At 36.5% G+C, this 27,048-nt stretch overlaps 1 protein-coding gene across 4 annotated transcripts in view; it reads right to left on the reverse strand.

The window, feature by feature from the left end:
* Tp53bp1 (tumor protein p53 binding protein 1) overlaps positions 1-27,048 on the reverse strand; it is a 93,746-nt gene that overhangs the window by 32,896 nt on the left and 33,802 nt on the right. For 2 of the 4 annotated variants that reach the window (XM_026391236.2, XM_077800015.1), the window contains 10 exons: positions 26,704-26,862; positions 25,392-25,521; positions 23,447-23,613; positions 21,878-22,004; positions 21,062-21,156; positions 17,741-17,952; positions 8,983-10,309; positions 5,324-5,443; positions 4,344-4,538; positions 373-427 (listed from right to left, as the gene is read on the reverse strand). In XM_026391236.2, coding sequence (XP_026247021.2) covers positions 373-427; positions 4,344-4,538; positions 5,324-5,443; positions 8,983-10,309; positions 17,741-17,952; positions 21,062-21,156; positions 21,878-22,004; positions 23,447-23,613; positions 25,392-25,521; positions 26,704-26,862 — 2,587 coding nt within the window. The remainder of the gene's footprint in view (positions 1-372; positions 428-4,343; positions 4,539-5,323; positions 5,444-8,982; positions 10,310-17,740; positions 17,953-21,061; positions 21,157-21,877; positions 22,005-23,446; positions 23,614-25,391; positions 25,522-26,703; positions 26,863-27,048) is intronic. The other 2 variants (XM_026391253.2, XM_026391245.2) reach the window with 2 other exon arrangements.

Here is a 27,048-nt window from a genome sequence, read left to right on the forward strand (position 1 = left end):
TTTGGCAGAAAGAAGAGAGAAAGGCCTAAGGCCTGTGGATGAGTACAAAAGAGCAGAAGGAACAACGTCCACAGTTCATTCTTGTTCAGTCCTCTATTTTCTCACCAAAAGCAAGAACAATGGGGAAGAGGGGCGCACTCTCATGAATAAGAGCAAAGTCCTCTAAACACTGAGTTTTAGGACAATAAGCCTTAAATAGCAAAGTCTTGGACTTAAAAAGTATTAATAAGAAAGCCTCTGATCAAGTCAAAACATTCCTCAATCTATGCTGGAGTTTCATGTTAAGTTTGTATATCTGTTGATAAATCATCTTCCCTTCATTACCAGAAGCTTTATATTGAACTCCTCTAAATAGCAACCAGTTCTGGTTACCTGGCAACAGCCTCAGCAACAGCAGACTCATTTTTTCTTTCACCAGTTGCAGGCTCTGAATAAAAACAAAAGAGAGGAAAGAGAAACAGAATTCAGTATCACAACTAAAAACCTTTATCCTGCTCTACTAGTATCCGCAACAAATAACAAAAAGAAATAGAAATAAGACTAATACATGAACATAAACAAATTTCTTACAATTTAATGGTAAGTTTTTCTCATTTCTACCAATTAATTCTAATTTCCCACAGAAAACGAATCAGTCTGAACAGAAATATAACAGTAACGTTTAAAATGAAAATTTAAAAAAAATAATAAAATTTAAGCTTCTCCTGAATCCCAATTCATCTCTCCCCATATAAAAAATTTTAAAATTAGCCAGGAATGGTGGTTTACACCTATAATCCAGAGACTTAGGAGGCTGAGGCAGGAGGACTGCGAATTCAAGACCAACCTCAGAAACTTAGTGTAGCACTAAGGACTTACTAAGACACTGTTTCACAATAAAACATTAAAAAAAGCACTGGGAATATGGCTAGGTAATTAAGTGACCCCGAGTTCAATCCCTGGTACCAAAACAAAATATATATGTGGGGTGTGTGTGTGTGTGTGTGTGTGTATGTATGTGTGTGTATATATATATATATATATATATATATATATATATATATTTAAGTCATAAAAATAATTTGAAGCAATTTAAGAATTTAAAAAAGAAAATTAAAATATATTTTAATAAAAAAGATAAATAGGGCTGGAGTTTTAGCTCATTGCTAGAGCACTTGTCTTGCAAGTGTGAGGCACTGGGTTGGATCCTAGCACCGCATAAAAACAAATAAAGGCATTGAGTCTATATACAACTAAAAAAAAAAAAAAGAAAGAAAGAGAGCCGGGTGTGGTAGTGCACGCCTGTTATCCCGTGGCTTGGGAGGCTGAGGCAGGAGAATTGGGAGTTCAAAGCCAGCCTCAGCAATTTAATGAGGCCCTAAGCAACTCAGTGAGACCTTGCCCCAAAATAAAATCAAAAAACAGCTAGAGATGTGGCTCAGTGGTTAAGCACCCCTGGGTTCAATCCCAGGTACAAAAAAAAAAAAAAAAGACATAAAGGAAAATATTTTGGGTTGATGTGCAAATATAGTACCATTTTAGGAATACCTATAAACAGAAGGTACCCAAGTTCTTCCCAAAGGACTTTAAAAAAAAGACATTTGAAAAATAAGATACATTTCCAAGAAAGAACCTACACCAAAGATTTAAGGATGATACTAAAAAGACTCATTTTCATACAAATGTCACTAATGTCAAGGGATTTTCACTTAGAATTTATTCTGCTCTTAGAAAAAAATTACCCTTAAATATTTTTTAATATTTCTAAAATATTTGTGACTCAATGAAATCTAGTCCATCAAGAAGGCAAGTGAATTTCAGCGGTTAAAGCCCTCGCTCTGAAACAGAAACCTAGCTCCATGTCCAAGCTCCTGCACTTAGTCCAATCTGGGGGTAAACTACTTTGTTGTTCGTAGTCTCCTCATATAGTAGAGATAAACCAGGACCATCCTTGTAGGTTTGTGACTACAGTGAATACTACTGTGCCCTCAATACTGGGAAAGGTGGTATTGTTTACAGATGTGATCATCCTTAATATTTTTTCTTCCCAATTGTTATTTCAGATCTACAGTAAGATTCAAGGCTACCACATTTTTTTCTCTCTTTCAGAAGTAAAGTAAGATTCAAGGCTACCACATTTCTTCCTCCACCCCCCGCTGCACTTTGGCACCATGGATTGAACCCAGGGACAATTAACCACTGAACCACACAGCCAGCCCTTTCTTATATTTTATTTACAGACAGGGTCTCATTGAGTTGCTTGGGGCTTTTTAAGTTGCTGAGGCTGGATTTGAATTTGCACTCCTCCTGCCTCAGCCTCCCAAGCCTCTGGAATTACAGGTGTGCACCACCTCACCCAGCATACTTTCTTGATGAGCTCTTATTTTTCTAGAAAAAATGATTAAAAAAAAGATGGAATCATGTACTACTTTCCCATTAATTATTCAAGTCAATAAGCACTGAATGGCAGAATAACATTAGAGTTTTAGAACTAGACCACTTGGATATGAATCCAGGTTCTTCTGTGTGACTAGAGAAGGTGTTCAACCTTCTTGTGCCTCAGTTTCCTCATCTATGAAATGAGGATAATAACAGGACATACTCCACAGGTTATGAGATTTAATAGCCATACATGTAAAGTGTCTGACAAAAGCTCCAAAGTTATTAGCTAAAAGTATTCCCCTTTGGTATCAGAGAACAGAAGTCCCTCTTATTCAGTAGGGTGCACTGGCCTACACCTGAAATCCTAATGGCTAAGAAAGCAGGAGGATTGCAGGTTTGAGCCAGCCTGGGCAATTTAGTTAGACCTTGTCTCAAAATAAAATAAAAAGAGCTAGGTATATAGTTCAGTGCACAAGGCCCTGCATTCAAAACCCAGTACAGCCAAATAAAAAAGCCTACCTACTCTATGCATTCTTTGAAAGCTTTCCCTCCCAACTCCTTCAGGACCTTGATTCATCAACTGTATTACCTGTTCCCTCATCTTTAACCTATATTCTCCATTCTGGATCCTTCCTTCAGTATAAACTTGTTCAGGTCTCTCCCAAGTAAAAATAATTATCCCTCAACCCTCCATTTCCCTATAACTTACCACATTTTCTTTTCCTTTCTCATATAAACTTATATATATACTTTCAGTTATAGTTGGATGCAATATCTTTATTTATTTTTATGTGGTGCTGAGGACTAAACCCAGTGCCTCACCCATGTGAGGCGGGTACTCTACCAATGAGCTCCAGCCCCAGCCCTCTCATATAAACTTCTTAAAAGTATGGAGTTCATTTGTTGCTCATTTTTCTCTTCATCCCCATTTTTCCTCAATTATCTTCATTATAGCTAACCACTGCACTGAAATGGCTCTTGTCTAAGTTAGCAAATGAATCCTAATTGCCAAATCCAATTACATTTTCAGGCACATCTTTCTAGACGTCAGTTCCTGTATCTGACATTATCTTCTTGTAACTCTCTTCCCTGTAGGTTTCCATCACTTCATGCTACTCACCCATTTTTTTCTCCTCTCTGAACGTTCCTTTACAATCTCTTCTATGAGACTCCTTCCCCTTCTAGCCCCCTTAAACAGCATTAGAATTAGATCTGACTCAAAGTCCAGTCAACCTTTTATCAATTATGACATTAGGCACATAACTTAAAAACCATTCTGTTTCCCACCAATAAAATGGGAAGATGGTTGCCTACCCTGGCCCACTATTATGAAAACGAGATGATACAATATATGTATAAAGTAATTTTTTTCTGCCCCCATTTACTTTCACTTTAACTAGCCCCATGGGTTTCCCAGCCATACCAAACAATTTACAATTCATATGAGAAAGAGTCAACACAAATCTACAATGTAAAATCCACAATTCAAATTTTCTACCTTCTTATGAACTATTTCTGAATGTGAAAAACAATTACTTAATGAAAACACAAGTTTAATACAGAAATACAAGGAAACAACAGAGACTATAAAATGGCATATCTTCAGTTACATGACAGGAACTAGCCAAAAGCAAAGAATTAAATCTATAAGAATAACCTGGCATGGTGACACACGCCTGTAATCCCAGCAACTCAGGAGGCTAAGGCAGAAGGATCACAAGTTCAAGGCCAGCCTCAGCAATTTAGTGAGGCCCTGTCTCAAAATAAAAAATAAAAAGGACTGGAAATACAACTCAGTGGTAAAGTGCCCCTGAGTAGTTCAATCCCCAGTATCAAAACAGAAACCAAAAAAATTGAGAATAGGACTTCACAAATCTAGTTAAATTATAAAAGTACCAATCATTATAAACAGAAGATAACCAATACTTCCCAGATGATTTAGAACTACTAATTACCCAAGATTAATATAAAATGAAACTTACTTTCCAGGCTAAACTGCAAAGACTCTTCACTGGCCTCTGTCTCCGGACTGACCAGTTTCATTCTCAGACACAGTTTCTCATCCACTTCTGGAGCAGCCCCTTTTTCACTCCCAAGTATGGGATCATTGGTCTCAACCATACTTTCAGACATGACATCACTGTTTGCTACAGTGCTTTCTGGATAGTTGCTAATACCTGAAAGAAGGGAGGCAGGGAGGAAGAAAGAAAGAACACTAAAATACAAACAAGAAAAACAGCAATTCAAGGTCATCAATTTGCCTGTTTGGCTCCAAAACTCTGCAGGATTGAAGGGGTTCCTAGGATAGATCCTGTCACAAGTATCAACAACTACGAACTAGTATTGACACCTGGTCTTAAGAGGAGCAACAGGATTCAGTTCCACTTCTGCATCTGGACAAAGGATGCTGCATGAGCCCTCAGCCAACCCACATCTGCCAGCATCAGGCATAGGTAGCAGGAGACTCCAGACGGCATGATTGTTACCTCCCAGCACTGACTAGAGAAAACAAATAGGTTAATGTAGAAGTCTACTGGCTGCTTCAGGGAAGGAGGATCTAAGTCTTGCCCTGTCAAGCAGCAGACTGACGAGTAGCCAGGTTTCTGAATAAATAGCACTTCTACCTTACTTTTCATCTCTTCCTTATAAAACAATTCTGTATAACTACTTAGCGCTCAGATTATACTGCTCTACAAATAATGTGATAAAATTCTTATATGTAATTCTCCCTCTTCCATCCCTCCACCCTTTCTTTCATTCTTTTCATCACCTCTTATATCTTGGGAGCAAAATCATACAATCAAACACCAAGCCCTATTCTTCTAAAACAACAACAAAAAATTAACTTCATCAGTCAGGCCCAACTCCACAGATCTAAAAATATCACTTGCACAAAGAATGATAACTCCAAAAGCCTGCCTTAAAAAAAAAAAAAATCACTTTTTTTTTTTAATTCACTCACCAATAGGAGTACTATGTCTCTTGGGCTCCAATTTTAGGTGCCCTATAAGAGGTGGGGTTGCGCCAGTCAATGGTGGGATAATATCACCTTCTTTAGGCAAAGTGAAATGAAATGGGGTTTCTGAAATAAAAAATGAAAACAAAACAATGATAAACAGAAGTATAAAATAAGTAAAATGAGGACAGCTACAAAAAATCTCAATTGCTCTTTCCTTTGTTCCCAAATTCTATTCTATTCCCATCACCTTCACCAAGTCTCCAAATTAATCTCCTACTATTTTCTCTGCTCTCTTTAGAGCCATCAACAATAGGACTGACAAAAAATATATGACCAGACAACAAACAGAAGTCCCAAATTTGGAAGGCCTGAGGAACACGGGGTCAAAAGGAACATAAAAACATCTGAACTTCAAACAGTACATCTGGAGATACAGTGATGAAAATGTGGATAGTTTCAAGTAGAATCTGGATAATAGAATTCACTGCAGTGCTAATGAACCCAAGGAGTTCATTTACAATCCTTAGCAGTCTATAGGATTCTCCAAAGAGAAGTTTGATGTTAATACTTAATAATTTGCAAAAGATGTAACAAAGCGGGAGGGGGGCACTGGGGTTGTGGCTCAGCAGTAGAATGCTCATCTAGCACATGTGAAGCACTGGATTCAATCCACAGCACCACATAAAAATAAATAAATAAAACAAAGGCATTGTGTCCAACTATAACTAAAAAAAATTTCAAAAAAAAAAAGAGGTAACAAAGGATCTCATGGCTCAAAGGACTTCAAAATACTCATTTATTTTAAAAATAAAAATCTGAGGGTTTAGGATTCAGGAGCATTGATCACTCACTCTAGGCCAAAGTAGTAATGTTCACATCTAAATCTCTGCATAATGATGAATTCCACACATGAGCATCCCCCTTTACACATTTTGATTAGTTGTTATTAAATTATTATAAACAACATCCGTTAAGATACAAACTACTTTTTAATTAGGTCCCAGGTCCAAAATTTTGCTAATCAGAATGAGCAAATTGCCAAAATCATATTTTCTGGTTTCCTAATTGTTTTATCTCTTTTAATAAAGTGATCATGTTTGGGGGAAAATAAGAATTGTGCTAGAATATTCTCTTAAATCTAATATATTGAAAATTGTTATTACTTTCTTGGGCTAGTTCAAAATAGTGACACTCGAGCACACCCAGTCAAAACTATTTATGAAAATGGTTTCTCTCTCTCTCATCTTCATCCACTTCACCTTTATTCTTGTTTTTTTGTTTTTGTTTTTTGGTACCCAAACTGAACCTTGGGAGCTCACTGAGCCACAACCCCAACACTTTTTGAGACAAGTTCCCACTAAATTGCTTAGGTCCTCACTAACTTGCTGAGGCTGGCTTTGAACTTGGCAATCCTCCGTCCTCGGTCTTCTAAGTCACTGGGATCACAGGCATAAGCCACTATGCCCAGCTCCCACTTTTATTCTTATTAATACCAACTATCTTGATACTTCTTTCCTTTAAAAAAAACAAACAAACTTACATCTATGAGGAAAATAAATTAGTGACCGGATGAAAAGAGAAAAATGAAACAGTTTCTGAAAATAAAAGAAAATATATATGCTCAGCTAAAGAAATTATAAAGAGTGTGAATGGAGAATCTCAACATTACACTAATTGGCAAAGATTTTCACCATAGTTACAGAAGGGAAAACACATTAGGTAGATAAATATTCATTTTCTGCTGATTCCTTACAACAAAGAATTTGGAAGAAATATAGAAACTACAACAATAAAACACCTCAGAAAGCCTCATTCCTGAAAGAATCAAGAATGAAAGATTACCTTTACTGTATTCTTGACAGAAACCATCTTCTATATTATAACTAATAATCCAGACTTTTGAAAACTCAGTATTTAACCCTTTAAGTAGATCCTTTTATATGACATGCCATAATATGTAAATGTAATCTGTAAGCATTAATTATTGAAAATTGTTTCCTGGTAAAAAAGTTTCCTTTGCACAGTAGCAGGAAAGACTTATTAAAAGTAGTTTAAGCTGGGCATGATAGTACACCCCTATCTCAAATGAAATTTTTAAAAAAGGGCTGTAGCTCAGTTGTAGAGTGCCCTGGGTTCAATCCCCATAACCACCCTGCGCCCCCCCCTCCCCCGCAACACACACACACACAAGACCATTTATCTAACTGCATCATTACAACCTAATAGAAAATTGAGACTTTTACAGGCCCTGGAGGCAGCACTGCCACTATCTTCACCCAGTCTTCACTGTCTCATTTTCACCTCCACATAAAAATAAAAAATAAAAAGAAGTATTTAAAAAAAAAATCACATCTATACTCCATGTATGTATAATATGTCAAAATACATTCCACATCTAAGCAACAGGAATAAACTGTGACTACTCTAGACAAACCAAAAGGTTTGATAGATACAATGTGGTCCAAATGCCATTTTCTCATTTTTATATCCCTACAAACTTGTTAAGTTTGTATTTTGTGTTTCTTATTTTTTGCTTTTGGAGTTTGTTTTGTTTTTATATTATACTAACTGGAGATTTAGAAAGTTTGAATTCTTGCAGCTAATGTCACACATGATATCCTACCAATATTTTCAAAGTAATCCATGTTCTGATGCCGAATTTCATAAAACAGACTAAAAAACAAGAATCAATATCTTTTCTAGTTTAAAATTTAAAATATACATATGTTAAAGGCTGGGGACATAGCTCAGTGGTAGAGCACTTGTCTGGCATGCACAAGATTCCCTAGCACCACCACTAAGAAAAGATATATATGTTGAACCAGATTTGGAAATTTTACTTAATGGCCATAGGAGGAAACAACCAGGAACTGCATACTCAGTAACAGAGTTTTGAATACGATTTTATTATTTAAAAATATCCTTGTACTTCAAAATAATTGTGGAAATATAAAAATATATTAGGGCTTCAGGTGTAGGTTAGTGGCAGAGCATTTGCCTAGCATGTGCCAGGCCTTAGATTTGATATCAACACTGGAAAAAAAATTAAATGTACATATAAAACAATTCTACACACACACACACACACACTCTCTCTCTCTCTCTCTCTCTCTCTCTCTCTCTCTCTCTCTCACATATTTATATGTGAGAAGAGAACGTATGCACAAAAGTAGGACCTAAGAAAAAAGAAAAAAAAAGATGGGTAAAACTTGTAAATACTCATATGACTACTCCTGAGTTACAAAGCTGATTAATCTCAAATGATCTCTGATACAAATAATTGCATCTATAAATGCCATCTACAACTTGCAACAAAATCTTATTAAAATTTCCCAAATATTATTGGCCATTCATAAACATAAATTCAAACTAATGTTCAGCTCTGATACAAGCATTTAGTTCTATCTTTCATTATAAATTATAATCTGGGGGCTGGGGATGTGGCTCAAGCGGTAGCGCGCTCGCCTGGCATGCGTGCGACCCGGGTTCGATCCTCAGCACCACATACCAAGAAAGATGTTGTGTCCGCCGAGAACTAAAAAATAAATATTAAAAATTCTCTCTCTCTCTCTCTTTCCTCTCTCACTCTCTCTTTAAAAAAATAAATAAATAAATAAATTATAATCTGTTTGTATACTTAGAACAATATACATCACACTCACCGCTAGAACTTTCACAGAAGCTTTGTGAAACATGAGCCGAGGCCTTGTCAAGCTGCTGGGCATCTATACCTGGGCCTAACTGCTTTGCATTAGCCATTTTTGAGTCTTCTGTTAATGAGTTATCTGTTTTCTCTTGAGGTTGGGTCTGTTTCATTTCCTGGTCAGGTCTGGAAGGTTCATCTGCTCTCACTAAAGGCAAGGGAAGATGTGGAGAGTCTTCCTCTACAGGTTCCTTTTCTGTAGTTGCCGATTTCACTTCTCCCTCGTATTCTATACTCTTTTCTTCCTGGGGATCTAATCTATTCTCAGTACATGGTTCTATTTCTGGAGCAACATCCTCCCACAACTGGGAATCTGAACATTTCTCCACTCCCTCCAAAGGTTCACAAGAAACATCAACTCTGGGAGATGGCTCCTTCACATCTACAATGACAACACTGGAGTCTTCTGAAGTTGCTTCTTCCCAAGCTTCCTGATCCTTATGTTCTAATTCTTGGTCAAGTACTGGCAGCTTCTGAGGGGAATCAATACTAATCACACTGGTTTCAACTTCCATAGCCTCTGGGCATTCTTGTTTCTGAATTTCCTTTTGAAGACACAATCCTTGGGATTGACTTTCAGTCAGAGAGAGGTGCAAAGGAACACTCCCCATATTTTCTTCTTTGGGCTCCTCTTTGTGACTTTCACAAGGAGTTTCAGGGATTTCTTCTACTTCAGACCCTGAAGACCCCTCCTCTGCATGGTGTTCTTTAATTTCCATAGCTTCCTCCTGATCTAAGACACTAGAAAGTGCTTCAGATCGAGTAGCTGGAGAAGGAACTGCCTGACTCCCTGAATCACAAGTGAGATCAATACAAACATCTTCTGCAACAGTTTCTTCTCTGCCTCTGCAACCAGTGCCTAAAATACTAATGTCATCTCTGTTCTCTGTGTCATCTCCTTTGATTTTAGCATCATTCTGACTCAGTTCTACTTGACCATCCTGTGCTGGATTCATCAAGATACTATCATTTTCAGCAGGAACAAGTTTGGAATTGAGAACAGGAGACAAGGGTTCAGTATCCTCAATCTGTGTGTTTTCTCCATCTTCATCAATCCTGTGAGAACTCAAGCTCTCCATATTTGGAGACTGACTACATTCACTTGTAGAAAGCATCAACTTGCAAGAATCCCCTGTCAAAGAGTGCCCAAGATCCTCAGTAGAATTCTTTGGTTCAATCTCTGAGGTTTTAGAACACTCAACAGTCAAAGATGAACTATGCAAATCTCCACCTTTCTTCCCATTATTCGATCTTTCTTCCAAACTTGGTGATGGAATGAAAATGTCCTAAGGAAGAATAAAAAGTGACAAATTACCACAAACATATTTCTTTTATATCTAACTCTTGCATTCATCTAAAATTTCTAAATCAAGAATTAAAGTACTCTATGAATTAAAGTAGTGGGGGGGGGCGCTGAGGTTGTGGCTCAGCGGTAGAGTGTTCACCTACCACAGGCAAGGCCCTGGGTTTGATCCTCAGCACATCATATAAATAAATAAATAAAGGTATTGTATCCAACTACAACTAAAAAATAAATATTTTTAAAAAATAAAAATAAAAGTACTCTATGGGCTACGGGTTGTAGCACAGTGGTAGAGCACTTGCCTAGCACCTGTGAGGCACTGGGTTCAATCCTCAGTACCACATAAAAAAAAAATTTTTTTAAAAAGATAATAAAAAAAAAAAGAAATAAATTCAGAAATACAAAGTTCAAATCACCAGTCTTTTATCTACACAAGACACTGTTTTGGGCCTTATAAAATCAGTGATAGAGAATAAGCATAATCCAAACAAAAACCTAAAAGCGCTACCTTACCCTTTCAAGAGTAGGAAGACACTTAAGTTTAATTGTATACCATCAAGCTACTAAACTTGAGTCATGCATATGATGGGCTCTGTTACATAACAATCTTTGGGATATAAAGAGCCCATTTCAGATCTCATAAAGTAGGAGTATGTACTCATTTTACTTTCTACTATCTCACAACACACTAGCATTCACAAAGCAGATATTAAAATTCAAAGACATAATAGCCTTAGTGTCAACAGAAATGAAAATTAAAATCATAATGAAATGGTACTATATATCACAAGAATGGCTAAAGTTTAAAGAACTTACAAAACTAAGTATTGGCAAGTATGCATACAGAACAAATGGAACTCTCATTCATTACTGGTAGGAACACAAAAAAGTACAACCACTTTGGAAAACAGTACAATATTATCTTAAGCATGTATTACCAAGTGACAGAAATTCTATTAGTAGGCATTTACCCAAGAAAAATAAAAACATATGTCCACGCAAAGATAAGTATGCAAATGTTCATAACAAGTATTAGTCATAATAGCCCCAAACTGGAAGGAACCCAAATGTCATTTATTGGTTAATGAATAAGGGTGTCCACATTATAGAATACTATTCACTGGGTTCGATTCTCAGCATTGCATATAAATAAATTAATAAAATAAAGGTCCATCAACAACTAAAATATATATATATATATATAATTTTTTTAAAGAGCTAAGTGAATATACACATCTACTTGAACTCTTTCTGAAACCCTAATAAGCAATAATAAAGGGACTTTTTTTTTTAAGAAGGAAAGAGAAGAAGCAGCAGCATAAGCAGATGAAGAGGAGGAAGAGGAAGAAGAAGAAAAAGAAATAATAACTGGAAGAGTTATCTTTCCAGAAAAAAATTCTGGAAGAGTGATAATCTATTTGGCACATTAATGAAAGCTAAATTCCTAAGTGGAGAAAGCAAAGAAGCAACCAGAATTATGCAACCAAACCACTCCCCAAATCCCCACCAGAAAAAAAAAAAAATAAAAGTCACAAGATTTGGCAGTTGCACCAGATAATTCTGGAAGCATAGTGAGGGTGGTGTTAAAAACAGGAGGAAGAGTGGTTGGAAATCTAATTAAGAAGCAGTTGAACTCCCCTATCCTTTCTCCTTGAACCTCCTCTTCCCTAGAAAGAGTATTGTGTCCCTGGACTGGAGGACAAGAGGTAGTTATCAATATATACTGAAAACTGGGGGATTAAAAGAAAATACACCTGCTGAATGAAACCTATGTTCTGAATACCCCCCAACAAACAAAGTCCTTTACCATTAATGAACTTCTAGTACAATGACAGCTAGGCCAAGATATAGTAGATTAGACATTTCCCTGGGGAATCTGACAAGGCCAAGACAATCAAAATTATTGACATTAGGGCAGTCTTAACAAAATGTCCCAACAGATCACACTACAGTGAGTCCCAGAAACAACAAGCCCAACCACCAGTAGAGAACTACCAATCATCTTTCTGGTATTTCACTTTTAAACATCAGCAAATAGCTGAGGGTATAGCTCAGTAACAGAGCACTTGTCTAGCATGAGTAGACAAGTTCAGTCCCCAATACCACAGACAAAATAAAACAAAAAAACCCTAAATATCATCAAATAATGAAGCATTTCCAGACATCTAAGGGAAGCCCCTACTTAAAAGAGATAAAAACAAACAAAACTGGACTGGGAGTTATAGGTCAGTGGCAGAGCTCGTGCTTTGCATACATAAGCCCTGGGTTTGACACCAGCATCAAAACCAAACCAACTAAAACCTATCTGGGGCCAGCACAGTGGCACAAGCCTGTAATCCCAGCAGCTCTGGAGGCTGAGGCAGGAGGATTACAAGTTCAAAGCCACAGACAGCTGGCTTCATTCCTTGGGGCGAGAGGTGAGACAGAACATCAAATTGAAAGAGTGTGGCACAGGGAAGCAGCTCACATAATAATCAAGAAGCAGAGAGACGCTACACTGGCCAGACACAAAATATATACCCCTCAAAGGCAGCCCTCCAATGCCCACTTCTTCCACCACACCCTCTCACCTTCAGTTACCACTCAGTTAATCCCCATCAGGGAATTAATTCACTAATTTTGTTTAGGCTCTCAGAACCCAATCATTTCACTTCTGAACATTCCTGCATTGTCTCACATGTGAGCTTTTGAGGGACACCTAATATCTAAACCATAACACATCTCTAGCACCACAAAAAAAAGGTTGTTGGGAGCTGGAGACGGAGTCTCTGGGTTCCATAACCAGTGCCTCAAAATAATAAAATAAAATAAAACAAAAGTCACTGGATTGCACCTTTTACACAGAACTATATGGTATGTGAATTACATCTCAATAAAACTATTTAAAAAAAAAAGAAAAAGATTGTTGGGAAATCAACCAAAAAGTTGAACAGAAAAGAGAGATAAAAAGTTAAGAGACAGAATAAGAACATTCTATTGCAACATTCATACAATAGAAAACCACCATCAAAAAAAAAAATCATATAATAGATATTCCATTAAAAAACAGGGGGGGAAAAAAGGAAAAAAAAAACATGGAGGAAGAAATTAAATATCTAAAATTTCCTGAAGAATTTGAGTTTCTAAACTAACAGGGCCTACCAAGCATCCAATACAATAAGTGAAAATAGACCCATGCCAAAGACTTGGAAATTTCAGAATACTGGGAGCAAAAAGAAAATCCTGCAGGATTTGAGTGAGGGAAAAAACATGTCACAAGAACCTGGGGTTGTGGCTCAGTGGTACAGCACTTGCCTAGCAAGTGTGAGGCACTGGGTTCAATTCTCAGCACTGCATATAAATAAATGAACAAAATAAAGGCCCATAATGTCAAAAATAAATAAGTAAATAAATAACATGTCACAAGATAAAAGAACAGGATAAGGGCCAGGTGCAGTGGCACATGCCTGTAATCCTAGCAGCTCAGGAGGCTCAGACAGGAGGATCACAAATTCAAAGTCAGCCTCAACAATTTACCAAGGCCCTAAGCAACTTAGCAAGACTTTGTCTCCAAATAAAATATAAAATAGGGCCAGAGATGTGGCTCCATGATTAAGCACCCGGGGTTCAATTCCTAGCGCACACACACACAAAAAAATCAGTATCAGAATGGCCTTGAACTTCTCAATAGCAACACTGTAAATCCAAAGACAACAGAGCATTGCCTTCAAATACTTTAAAAGTTGGGTGTGGTAGAACATGCCTGTAGTCTCAGCAACTCAGGAGACTGAGACAAGAGGATTCCAAGTTCAAAGGCAGCCTCAGCAATTTAGTAAGGCCCTAAGCAACTTAGCAAGACCTAATATTAAAAATAAATAAATAAAAAGGGCTAGGTTCAATGGTAAAGCCCTCCTGGGTTCAATCCCCAATACCAAAATAAAAACAAACTTTGAAAGTAAGAACATTACCAATTTACAATTCTATACTTTTATAAACTATAAATCAAGTAGGAGAGTAGAATAAAAGTTCCCAGAGAATGTCCTCCATCAACATGAGGGAGAAAATCAAATATAGAGAGGAGAGAAAAGAGAGGTACTTAGGGAATGAAATGGAACAAATTATTGTATGTGCATATTTGAATATGTCACAATTATAATGTACTAATAAAAAAATTTTTTAAAGATATGGAATGGGTGGGGGTGTGGCTCAGTGGTAGAGCATATACTTAGTATGCACAAGGGAGGAGGCAGTGGGGATGGGGGGAAAAAAGAAGGGAAAGATGAAAAAGAAGAGGAGAAGGCAGAAGAATAGAAGGACTACTGAGACATAGAGTCTAAGAAATACCCAAAACAAAGGTAAAAGGAAACTCCAAGAATGACAGTCCAAGGAGGTTACAGTTATGCACCAGGCATAGAGGACAACAATTAGAAACAATTAGAAATCAGTAGACTCCAAATGAGGTTCCTCCAAAAAGATGAAACAAAATTTGAGGCTCCAGAACATCTTGAAAGGAAATCTTTTTTTTTTTAAAGAGAGAGAGAGAGAGATTTTATATATATATTTATTTATTTTTCAGTTTTCGGTGGACACCACATCTTTATTTTATTTTTATTTTTTTAAGAGAGAGAGAATTTTTTAATATTTTTTTTTTTTTTTTTTTTTTAGTTTTCGGCGGACACAACATCTTTGTTGGTATGTGGTGCTGAGGATCGAACCCAGCGACCCGCGCATGCGGGGCGAGCACGCTACTGCTTGAGCCACATCCGAAGCCCCTGAAAGGAAATCTTGACAATTGACTGGTAATAGTCCACAAGCTCTACTGTAATTAGTGTTTACACAGCCATGTTAATTCAAATAATGATCTAAATAAATCATAATATAATTTATACTTAGAAGACGGGGAAATAGCTCAAATTTTTTTAAACCAGAATTTATAAAAATGTAATCATGCTACGTAGAATTATGGAGATAAATATCAAAAAGGGGGAAAATAAACTTAGAAAACAGAGGCTGCCTTCCAATAGAACTGGGGAGAGATGTTATTTTTAACTTTTTTTACTTTTACAAATGTTTATTAATTACCTCAAATCGAATCTTTAATTTAAAAAAACTGAAAGCTATATTATAAACATCCTCTTTTTTTTTTCCTTTTTTTTTTTAATTATTGTTTTTTGGTGGTACTGGGGATTGAACCCAGGACCTTGTACAGGATGGGCAAATACTCTACCATTGGGTTACATCCCCACCCCTCTGTAAATTTTACTTTAGGACAGCAACTTGCTAAATTGTCCATGCTGGTTTTGAACTTGTGATCCTCTTGCCTCAGCCCAAGCCTCCCAAGTAGCTGGAATTATAGGCAAGCACTGCCATACCCAGCCTCTTAAGAGATTTTCTTTTATTTTTGAACTCAGGGGCACTTAATCACTGAGCCACATCCCCAGCCCTTCTTCTTCTTATTATTTTTTTTTATTTTGAGACAGGGCCTAAGTTGCTTAGGGCCCCACTAACTTGCTGAGGCTGGCCTTGAACTTGCAACCATCCTGCCTCAGCCTCCCCAGGCGCTATGATTCCAAGTATGCACACTGCACCCAGCTTCTTAAGAGATTTTCTAAGAGGCATGGGCTTCACTGAATGAAACATTTTAAAATATGAGTCCAAAGAAATTTGATTAGAGTCATAGTAGCTTCCAGAATCTTTACACTGTATTTGGAGTCACTCATTTGTCTCAGAATTTCATTATTGATTTTACAGCTTCCTTAATATATTTGGTAAATGTTGAATATAGAACAATTTCTTTAAATAGTGCCTTGATCTGCATAAAGTCAGTTCTCTGTGACCAGGCATCATTTCCCACCCCCATGAATAAGAATACCTTCTCAAAGACATCATTCCCATAAAAATCTTCTTTGGTCACTAATAAACATCTATCACAGTCTTTAAGATCACCTATATTCTGGAAAATTCTTCTCAATGCTTTATGTCAGAGCTTATAGCTTATCCATAAATTCTGATAACTCTTCTGTACTACATTATGTTTATGTACATCATTGACAGAAAAATAAAAGCTAAAAAAAAGATATATAGCGGTTGAATATCCACTTCAGTTCTATGTGACCTTATCTTCAGCTCTTTCACTGTCAGCAATAAATATTCTTATGCAGTATTTACCACTCATTTATCCTTGATGACTACCTTAGGGGGTAGATGGTATCAATCTCAACATTTGATTGATGAAGAAACTGAGGCTTGGTTTCAATTGATCACAGAGATAGTAATAGCAGAGTAAGTAGTGACTCCAGGAAATTCTGTCTCTGGAGTCCTAGTTCTTAACCACTCCACCAAATGACCTAATAATTTGCATAAAATGGAAGTCTTCGACAAAACAAGCTAATAACACCAGGAAACAATTAAATTATTTCTTCCTGCTGTCTCCTTCTCATTAAAATCATGGCATATTTCATTACAATTCATTTTAACTCTGGTTATAACACCTGCAAACAAGAACCATAAAAGAAATAATCCTAATAACACCACAATTGTCCTATGTAAAGTCTTACAAGAAGAGACATTTAGATTGAACAAATAGTCACTTAGATGTAATTAAGGTGCTTCGATTCATCTTAATACCTATATTTAATTTCTTTAAATATTTAACTTTAAAATTATGCAAATTAGATATTAGTTCCCTTGTTGTCAGAATATATACCAGAAAATTAAAAATCATTCTGATGCTCTCAGTATAAGAATGATTAATTAAATTATGGTACATTCACTCAGAAATACTACACAACTTTTGAAAGGCTATCGTGAACATGATTATAACACTGAAAATTATTGTGACAAAATGTTGGTTGAAAAAAGAAGATTATAGTTGTGTTTGCTATGAAAAGCTTCATTTTTTAAAAAAAGTAGACATGTAGAAAGGAAAAAACTATTAGTTTTAAGATAAAATAATGATTCATGAACCTTTTCAATTTTAATAACATTTTCAAAATATTTAAAAACAGGGCTGGGGCTGTGGCTCAGTGGTACAGCGCTTGCCTAGCATGGGTGAGGCACTGGGTTCGATTCTCAGCACCACATACCAATAAATAAATAAAATTTAAAAATTTATCAACTAATAAAAATGCTTAAAAATATTTAAAAACAGTTCAAAATCTAAACAAAAGTGTATTAAAATGTTTGGTGACTTTGAAATGTTCTAAAAGTAGATTGTGATAACAGCTGCACAACTCTACAAAATATCACTAAATTGATCACTTAAAATGGGTGAATTTTATAAAGCTGTTTTAATAAAACAAGATGTTGGGCTAGGGATACAGTTCAGTGGTCGAGCACATGCCTAACATGAACGAAATCCTGGGTTCAATTCCCAGTGCCACAAGAAAAAAAAAAAAAGATGTTAGGAGAAAAGAACTTTTTCCACAATACTCACATGAGAAAATTCAGGCTGGGATGGGATTGGAAGTGATCCAGGAGTGAAGACTGGTGTGCTCTGAGACACTGGTGTTGAGGCTTGTGGTAATACAATGGGCTCAGGTGGGAGAGGGGCGTTTTCTATTTCCACAGGTTCATCACCTTGAAGTTTTTTCTGAAAAGGCTCTTGTCCTGCTTCAGACAACACTGACATATCCACTGGCTCATCTACTTTAAAAAAAAAGAAGAAGAAAGAAAGAAAAGAAAGGAAAGAAAGGAAAGAAAGGAAGGAAGGAAGGAAGGAAGGAAGGAAGGAAGGAAGGAAGGAAGGAAGGAAGAAAGAAAGAATCATAATATTACAATTCAGCATCACAACCAACAATTACATACAGCAATTTTGGCTTCTAATAGTGATTTTAAGTTTCAGAAAAGAAATGGAATTATAATATATTGGGGCATAGCAATATGTCCTCTTTGGGAAAGGTTCAGGAACGGTGACCATACTTCTATTTTTATATACAGATTAAAATGGGATTTCATCTGGGGATACCTACCCACCCACCCATAAAATATGATAAATTGGCTCCTCTGAGCCCCTTTCTTAATTACATACAACTCATTTTTTGTGTGTGTAAGAATACCCAGATCATGCCATTTAATTTAGTCATCACATATTCTGCTCCAGGCCTTATAAGGCAGTGAACTTGTTCAGCACTCTGAATAAACATCTACATATTTATTAACTCATTATATTTGCATTAACAACTGTTAGTGCAGAGGGGTGGATGCTAAAAGAAAGACGAAGGAAAAAAAACCCTACTAATATCAATCAGCACTGACTTATGAAAGAACTAAGACACTAAACCTAACACCAATTACTCAGGAAGGAACACACACAAAACACAAAACACTGCTTTCTCATACTATACTACCCACTTGTAGAGCCAGCCTTAGAGCCAGCCTTTTCCCCCTTACAGCTTAACCCCAACTAAGCTTCCTCTAGACCTCTCATAAAACTTCCTATGCCATTTAGTTTTACACAAAATCCACATTTGTGTAACTAGCAACCACACTCCCAACACCTATTGTTTCTATTTAGTTTGGCCTCAATCTTGCATACAGGTCTAATGCTAATTTGGAAGCTGGTGCCACAAGCCTTTAATACACTACCCACAGCTGTGCTAAGTATTTTTATTGCACCTTTTGACCTTGTCTTGAGAAGGCACATTAAGGACCTGCTATTTTAGGCACTATATATAAAAATGCTCTACATGGGCTGTAGTTGTGGCTCAGTGGTAGAGCATTTGCCTAGCCATGTGTGAGGCATTGGGTTGGATTCTCAGCACCACATATAAATAAATAAATAAAGGTTCATTAACAACTAAAAAAAATTTTAATTAATAAATAAATATAAAATAAAATACAACTCACAAGGGAAAATGTTACATAGGGAAAAAAGAAAACCGAATCATACACATAATATGATGCCTGTAAAAATTGTAAAAACGCTTTTTCATATTTAAGAGAAAACACTCTGAAAGGACTATATCCAAATGATAATTGTAATTCAATATGGATTGTGGTATCACAGGTGATTTTATTGTTTTCTCATTACTTTCCTATACATTTTCCAAACTTTCTATGAGTATTGATCACAAAGACAGCATTTTTAATATAATGACATTTATATATTTTCAATGTTTGCACTAAAGACAGAGGAAACTGTTCTAAGAATTAACCAAACTTAACTTGCATTAACAGAATTTAGATAGAGGGGAGAGAGGGAGGGGGGAGGGGGAGAGAGGGAGGGGGGAGAGAGGGAGGGGAGGGGGAGGGGAGAGAGGGAGGGGGAGGGGAGGGAAAGAGGGAGGGGAGGGGAGAGGGAGGGAGAGAGAGAGAGAAAGAGAGAGAGAGAGAGAGAGAATTTTTTTAATATTTATTTTTCAGTTTTCGGTGGACACAACATCTTTATTTTATTTTTATGTGGTGCTGAGGATCGAACCCAGCACCCAGCGCATGCCAGGGGATCACGTTACCGCTTGAGCCACATCCCCAGCCCTAACAGAATTTTTAATAGAATGAATTTACCATTTTTAACTGAAGATGTCACTAATCACATTATAGTTAGAATCACATTAATCTATTTAGATAATTCAATTTTAAGAGAAAATAGCTAGAGACAAACTTGCTAGCAGCAGAAACTCTAAAATTAACTTTTATTATGGATAAATTACCCTTGAAAAACAATTAAATTGTAAATTTACAGTACTCAAGCAGAAACAACAGGATACCACATAAGGCACATTATAGGACAGATAAGAGCAAAAGCTCTAGAGGCAAATGCCCAAGTTCTAATCCTGCCTCTTATGAGGTGTGAAATCTCTCTGTGCCGCCATTTCCTCTTCTGTAAAAGAAATACCTACTTCTTAGGACTGTTGTGAGGATTCAATGAGAAAAACCATAGAGAGACACCTAAAACCAAATTGAAAAGCACCTAGAACAGTGTCTAGCATATACTAGGTACTCAACAAATATATGCTATTATAATATTATTAATACCTGAAAGAATGAAAAGAAGAAAATCACAAATTAGAAAAAACTTCTTTGTAGAAACAGCAGAATTTAGAAATGTATTAAATAATTGGATAGAAGATGAGGGCAGAGCAAAAGAGCAGTTTAGATAAGTAAGGTAAACCAGGCAAATGAAAAGAGAAGTATTCATGTGAATAAAGTAATATAAAATCACTAAGTCCTCAAAGGAGAATGTGAATAGATTTAAATTTTTCCACTTGCTCCTAGTCAACCGCTGGATAAAACTATTTTAATAATAGCAAAAAATAGTTTATAAAGAGTATAAGAAAGAATTATTGGTCCTCTCTCACCAGAATGATGTATTATTAGCATGCTATTGGAGACTACCAGACCATTAGTAATAAAAAAAAAAAATTCAAAATCCAGTTCTTCACCATATTAATTTGAGTACAACTTCAAACTATTATTTTTTTTTTCCTTAAGGGTCTTTGTAAAAATTGAGTCAGTATGACAAAAATCTAAGAAGAATCTATGCTAGAAAAGCAACTGAGGAGAGCACTTTACACTAGGCTATATAACTGAAAGAGAGACAGGAGTCCTCCTGAATAGCGTAGGGCACAGTGACCTAAAGTATAAAGGAACAGAATATTTTGCAAGAAGGAAGAGATGCAATGCTGCTTTTTTTTTGCCCCCTGGTGCTGGGAATGGAACCTAGGGCTTCTTGCATACTAGTAAAGTGTTCTACCAGTGGGCAACATTATCAGTCCTCTTCTAATCTTAGATCAACAGACAGATGAAGAGAGCTCACCTTTTCTCCCTTCTTGCTCCGTGGGACTGCTAGGAACAATAAAAGGGGTAGATCGGAAAGCATCGGGGGAAGGAGCAACAAGATCTGAGGAATTCCTTTATAAAAAGAGAGAATCACAGATTATTTAACCATAACCACAGTTCCCAAAGTTTTTACTTTTTAATAGAAAAAATATCTAAATCATTCAGAAAATAGCATTTCCCCCACAAAGCAATATGAGACCAGTGGAAGAACCACTGAATAACTATTTCCCACACCACACATTTCTAATATAAGAATTTTTTTTTTTAAAGAGTAAGAACGAAATGGGAAACCAGACACAAGAACATCATGATTTTGAAAAACATGATAAGCATTAAAAATTCATTTGTAGATTACAAATAAAAAAATCTTTTTACTCCATTTTTTGCATAATAGAAGACTATGCAAATTTTATTTAAAAAAAGCAAACCTCTTCGCTCTACCTACAGAGATGAAAAAATACATTTAATTGTCAACTATAACAACCTATTCTCCACTCTATACTGTTATATGGGAAAAACTGTTAGTAAAATGGAGGAGCAGAATGCTTGTTTTGAATATGTAACATTTTCTTTCATAGTGAAAATTTTGGGCTATAATAAAGTCTCCATTGGAAAGCCAGATCTATTTTCCCTCAATAGTGCCACTAAGTTCTCATTCCCAAAATTCTAAAGCCCAGATTCTTTTGGTTCTAAGAAGAATTTTGAGCTAGCAGGCAACTTTAACTCTTTCAAAAACAGCCTATGACCCTCAGGGACATGTTGCTTTGGCCCAAGATATTACAGGCTTACTTACGTGGAAAGACTCTCCTGAACAAGAGACCTCTGACCAGAGAGCTGAAGAAGGTGTAGAGTGGTAGCAGGTGTGGAAGCCAGAGAACACCCACCTTCCTCCTTTGAAGGAGTGGAGCAATCATCAGAAGCTATTGGAAAAAAAGAAATTCTGGTTGCATTCATTTCTCAGATTGCCATTACAGAGTTGTCAAAAAAAAAAAAAAAAAAAACTCAGTACTGCAAAAACAGTAATATCCATATTTTCAACCATGTTTTAAGAGGGCAGAAATTCTTTTCTAATTGTATATAATTAATGGACTGTCAATACAACACAAATCTTCTGTGAACATCAACCCCCCCAAAATTATGGGTTTTTAAAATAAAGAATTGATGAAAAGAGTTCCTTAGTCCTTTCTGTCATAATCTAAGCTTGGAGAGGAAAAGAATCCTTATACCTCTGCTTGGCTGCTCTTCTTCCTTGTGATGCTTCTATTATAAAACAGCAAGCGAGCCTTTTATTCCAAGGTCTACCTAAGATGTAGTAAAGCTCATGCCATGATGCAGATGGGAGAAGTCAAAACAAAGCGCATGACACCTGATGATACGAATGCAGCAATTTTCATAATTAGAACTTGGGCCTCCTCAAAGGAGACGAAAAATGATAATGCATTAATAAAAGAATATATAAGCAGCCATCACTGATATGTATCATGAAGTTTCCTATTGGATTCTTCTCCTTAGCAACAAATGGAATGTCAACTTTATTAATCCTAAGTAAAAATAAATGTCTTAAAAACAACCTGTAGCTTCAGTGAAGGCTTCTTGGTGACCTTCTAAATCTATCTCACAAAATAGTAAAAGAATACAGCCTTCTTCCCTTAACTCCTTAATCAATACAATATCTTTCTTTCTTTCTTTTCTTTTTTTTTTTTTTTTGCAGTACTGGGGATTGAACCCAACGTGCTCAACCACTGAGCCACATTTCCAGCCCTTTCCACTTTTTATTTTGAGATAGGGTCTAAGTTATCCAGGTTGGTCTTGAACTTGAGATTCTCCTGCTGGATTACAGGCATGCTCCACTACACTTAGCAACAAGTTATGTTTTGAGGGTTATTACTAATGCTTTCATGCTCCCTGAAGTTGTGAAATGGGGAGGGTGGGAGAACACAAAAGTATGAAGCAAATACCACTCTAGTCTTCTGTTTTAAGTTCCTTTCTGCTAGATTTTTAACTTACTTTTTGTGGCAGGTGAACTAATAAACAAAGTGAACATGAAAAACCTGACTTAAAAAATTTAGGATTTGAGGCATTAGTAAACATGGTAACAGGAAAAAAAAAGGCTACTCTGTCCATATTATCGAATTTATTTTATTAGCTATTATTCTTCAATATCTCCAAAGAGAGAAACTTACATTAAAATGTCAAATAGCAATCATTCCCCAGAAGCCCTTCTCACTAATAGGCTAGAAACATATTTTCATTACATTTCACAAACATGTCAGCATAACTATTAAAGTGCTTTCTACCTTAAAACAGCAGCCTCAGAAATAAGAGGAGAAAAGGAGTTATAATAACTGATCATCCTTTGTACCTGTTTTATTGCTATGGTCAAACAAGTCTTCCTGGGTTGACAAAACCTCAGGCTCTGGTGACTTCTGAACCTGCAGTCCACCTTCCAGAAGTTCTTGAGCACACATTTGTTCTTTTGTTTCCACAGCAGGAAGAGACACTTTGGGACTAGAAGACATGTCTTCTGACCTAGAAAATTCATAGCATCAGGAGAAAAGGATTCTAAGTTCAATTGCTTTGATCTTTTAACTAAAAAACTTTACTTGTTTTGTGATTTTCATCAATGATTTCAAGAATAGCAGAAGGTTGTAACCTATGTAATTGCCCACTGAAAGTGAATTAAGTTACTTTGCAAAGGCCTCAGCCCATTTCAAAGCCTGCTTCAGTCTCTCACACAGCAACACCTCTTTTCAATTCTGCTCGCTCTGTACTTTGAACTTTCCAAAAATTCTGATAAGTGATCTGGGAATTTTTGTCACATGAGCTGTTATCCAGACCTATATAAAGAATTCTGATCCAGAACACAAAGCCACTAAGGGAAGCAATCAAATGATGACCTTCCCAGAAAAGTGCTTATATGTGAACTATCTTCTGCACTACTGCCACACACATATTATTTTCAGCTGATCTTTTCCATTTGATCTAATCAACCCATGATCAAACCAAGAGCTCTTCACAATGACAATACTCACACATTTAAGAAACTCATTTTCAGCCCCTTCCCAGAGGTTTCACCTATTCAGGAAGAAATACTAGCTGGAAGAATTTCTTACATGGTTTACTTTGCAGATTGTGGATTTTGTTCTAGTTTTCTTAAAGAAAAAATCTAAAAAGTTTGCCACTGTTAAGCATTTTACATTAGAAAGACAATTTCTCCTTGTTTTTTTTTTAATATTTGTGTTTTTTTAGCTTGAGGTGGACACAATATCTTTATTTTGTCTTTATGTGGTGCTGAGAATCGAACCCAGTGCCCCATGCATGCTAGGCGAGTGTGCTACCACTTGAGCCACATCCCCAGCTCCCCAGCCCAAGACAACTTCTCTTAATATTCAACTTTGTTTAGGACCTCAAATCCTACTGGGTTTCTTTTCTTTTCTTTCTTTTTTTTTTTTTGGTGGGGGGGTACCAGGGATTGAACTCAGTGGCACTCAACCACTGAGCCATATCCCCAGCCCTATTTTGTATTTTACTTAGAAACAGGGTGTCTCACTGAGTTGCTTAGCACCTCACTTTTGCTGAGAATGGCTTTGAACCCTACACCCTCCTGCCTCAGCCTCCTGACTACTGGCATGGGCCACCATACCCAGGAAACCCCACTGTTCCTATTGAAGGAAAAAACAAAACAAAACTGAATACTTATGCAACCTCATCCCAAACTGGAAGCATCTCAATTTTCCTGTCATATCCAAACTTCACATACAGATCAGGGGCAATAAAGTTTGGGATAACATAATCATCATAGAGCAGAAGCATATCTTCACTGTTCAAATTCATACCAAGTTAAGAAGTTAAAACACTAAGAGAAATCTATATACATCTATATCATAAACTACCAGATGCAGGATACCTAAAGATCCAAAGAAATCTTGATGCTCAAGTATAGAAACAGTAGGTTTTCAAACATTGTATTCATGTGATTCTGCCTAACACCAGAGAAGCTAAAAAGACTTCCTACAGACTCTGGGCAAAGATTACAGAGGAGAGTAACTAAAGATTATAGAATCAGGCTTATAGTTACAGCAGCAATAAATCACCTTTTAAAAGGTTCACAGTAAGATAAGAACAAACATACTGCAAAAATGACCAATATTTATGAATCAATGTTTCTACTGGACAGAAATATACCAATTTCAAAGGGTAAAAAACATATCAACAATTTCTAAAAATGTTTTCACTTGGCAAAATGAAGTTAATATAATCCAAAGGCAAAAACCCATACACATATTTTTTTTCATACATATATTTACCTTGTAGGTGGTAGATTTTGCTCTTCTAGTGCATGTATACCTTTACTGGGCTCTAGTGTTACAGGGATGTCTTTGCTGGGCTGTTCTTCCATAGGGATATCTTCACTGGACTGTTCTTCATGCTTAACTGCTTCAAGTTTTAGAAGAAGACAAGAAGAAGATAGGAAGGAAATATTTAATTTATCAAAGTACCAGAAGCAGTCCTAAATGCGTTTTGTTTTTTTTCCAGTACTGAGGATCATGCCCAGGACTTAGCACACATTAAACAAGGATCCTATAACTGAGCTATATTACTGGTCCACCTAAATGACTTTTTTTTTTTTTTTTTTTTTTTTGGACAGGGGTACCAAGGATTGAATCTAGGAGCACTTAACTACTGAGTAACATCCCCAGCCCTCCCCCCGACTTTTTTTTTTTTTTTTAATATAGCACCTGGCATTTCTTTTTAAGACAGGGTCTTGCTGAGTTACTTAGGGCCTCGCCAAGTTGCTGAGGCTGGCTTTGAACTCACGATCCTCCTGCCTCAACCTCTCAAGTTGCTGGGATTACAGACATGTGCCAACTACCCAGCCACCTAAATGATTTTTAGAAGGCAAATACTTCAACTTCAGAAATAAATCCAGTTTAACAATATATACAAGCCAAGCTAGGTGGTTTACGCCTATAATCCCAGCAACTCAGGAGGTCAAGGCAAGAGGATCACAAGTTTGAGGCTAACCTCAGCCACTTACCCGCCACTTAGCAAGACCCTGTCTTAAAAAGAATAGCCAGGTGCAGTGGTGCATGCCTGGAATCCCAGCTGCTCAGGAGGCAGAGGCAGGAGGATCACAAGATCAAAGCCAGCCTTAGCTACTTAGTGAGATCCTAAGCCAACTTAGGGAGACCTTGTCTCAAAACAAAAAGGGGCTGGGAATGTGGCTCAGAGGTTAAGCACATCTGGGTTCAATCCCTGGTATCAAAAATAAATAACAAATTAATTAATTAAAATAAATACAAAGAACTAGGAATGTAACTCAGTGGTAAAGTATCCCTGACTCCAAGCCCCAGTATCAAATAAATAAATAAGCACACACACATACACACAAACACACACCATTCTAAAAAAAGAAAAGTAATCAATTACCTACTTAACAGGAAACTTCAATCTGCAAGCCATCAACTGACAAATATTTACCAGCCAACTCTGCAATCTCACTTATATTAGGTTATATTAATTTTGGTAAAAAACTTATCAAAGAAAACAATGACTAGCTTTAGCAAGGGAGGAAAACACTTTAAAAAAAATTCAAAAATGAGAAAACATATTTCATACCAGTATCTGCGTCTGTTTCAGATAGCCTGGTATAACCAGAGTTGGTGGTTACTGAATGTAGATGCTCCTTATCTGCTTCATATGGAACAGTACGTTCTTCAACATCCTGGCTCTGGGAGAGTTCCAGAACCTCAAAGCCCAACTGTGATGAAGCAGGATCTAGGAACAAAATTCCAAGAAATCAGTTACAGTTCTACAACATTATCAATGTGCAGGTGCTGGCCCTTAGCAAAAGAGGATCATGTTCAAAGGTGCCAAAAACATTCACTGGAGAAAAGATAGCTTACTCAATAAATGGTGCTGGGAAAATTGGAAATCCACATGTAATAAAATGAAATTTTGTTC

The sequence above is a fragment of the Urocitellus parryii genome, chromosome 6 (assembly GCF_045843805.1).
Source record: "Urocitellus parryii isolate mUroPar1 chromosome 6, mUroPar1.hap1, whole genome shotgun sequence".
Classification (NCBI taxonomy): Eukaryota; Metazoa; Chordata; class Mammalia; order Rodentia; family Sciuridae; genus Urocitellus; species Urocitellus parryii.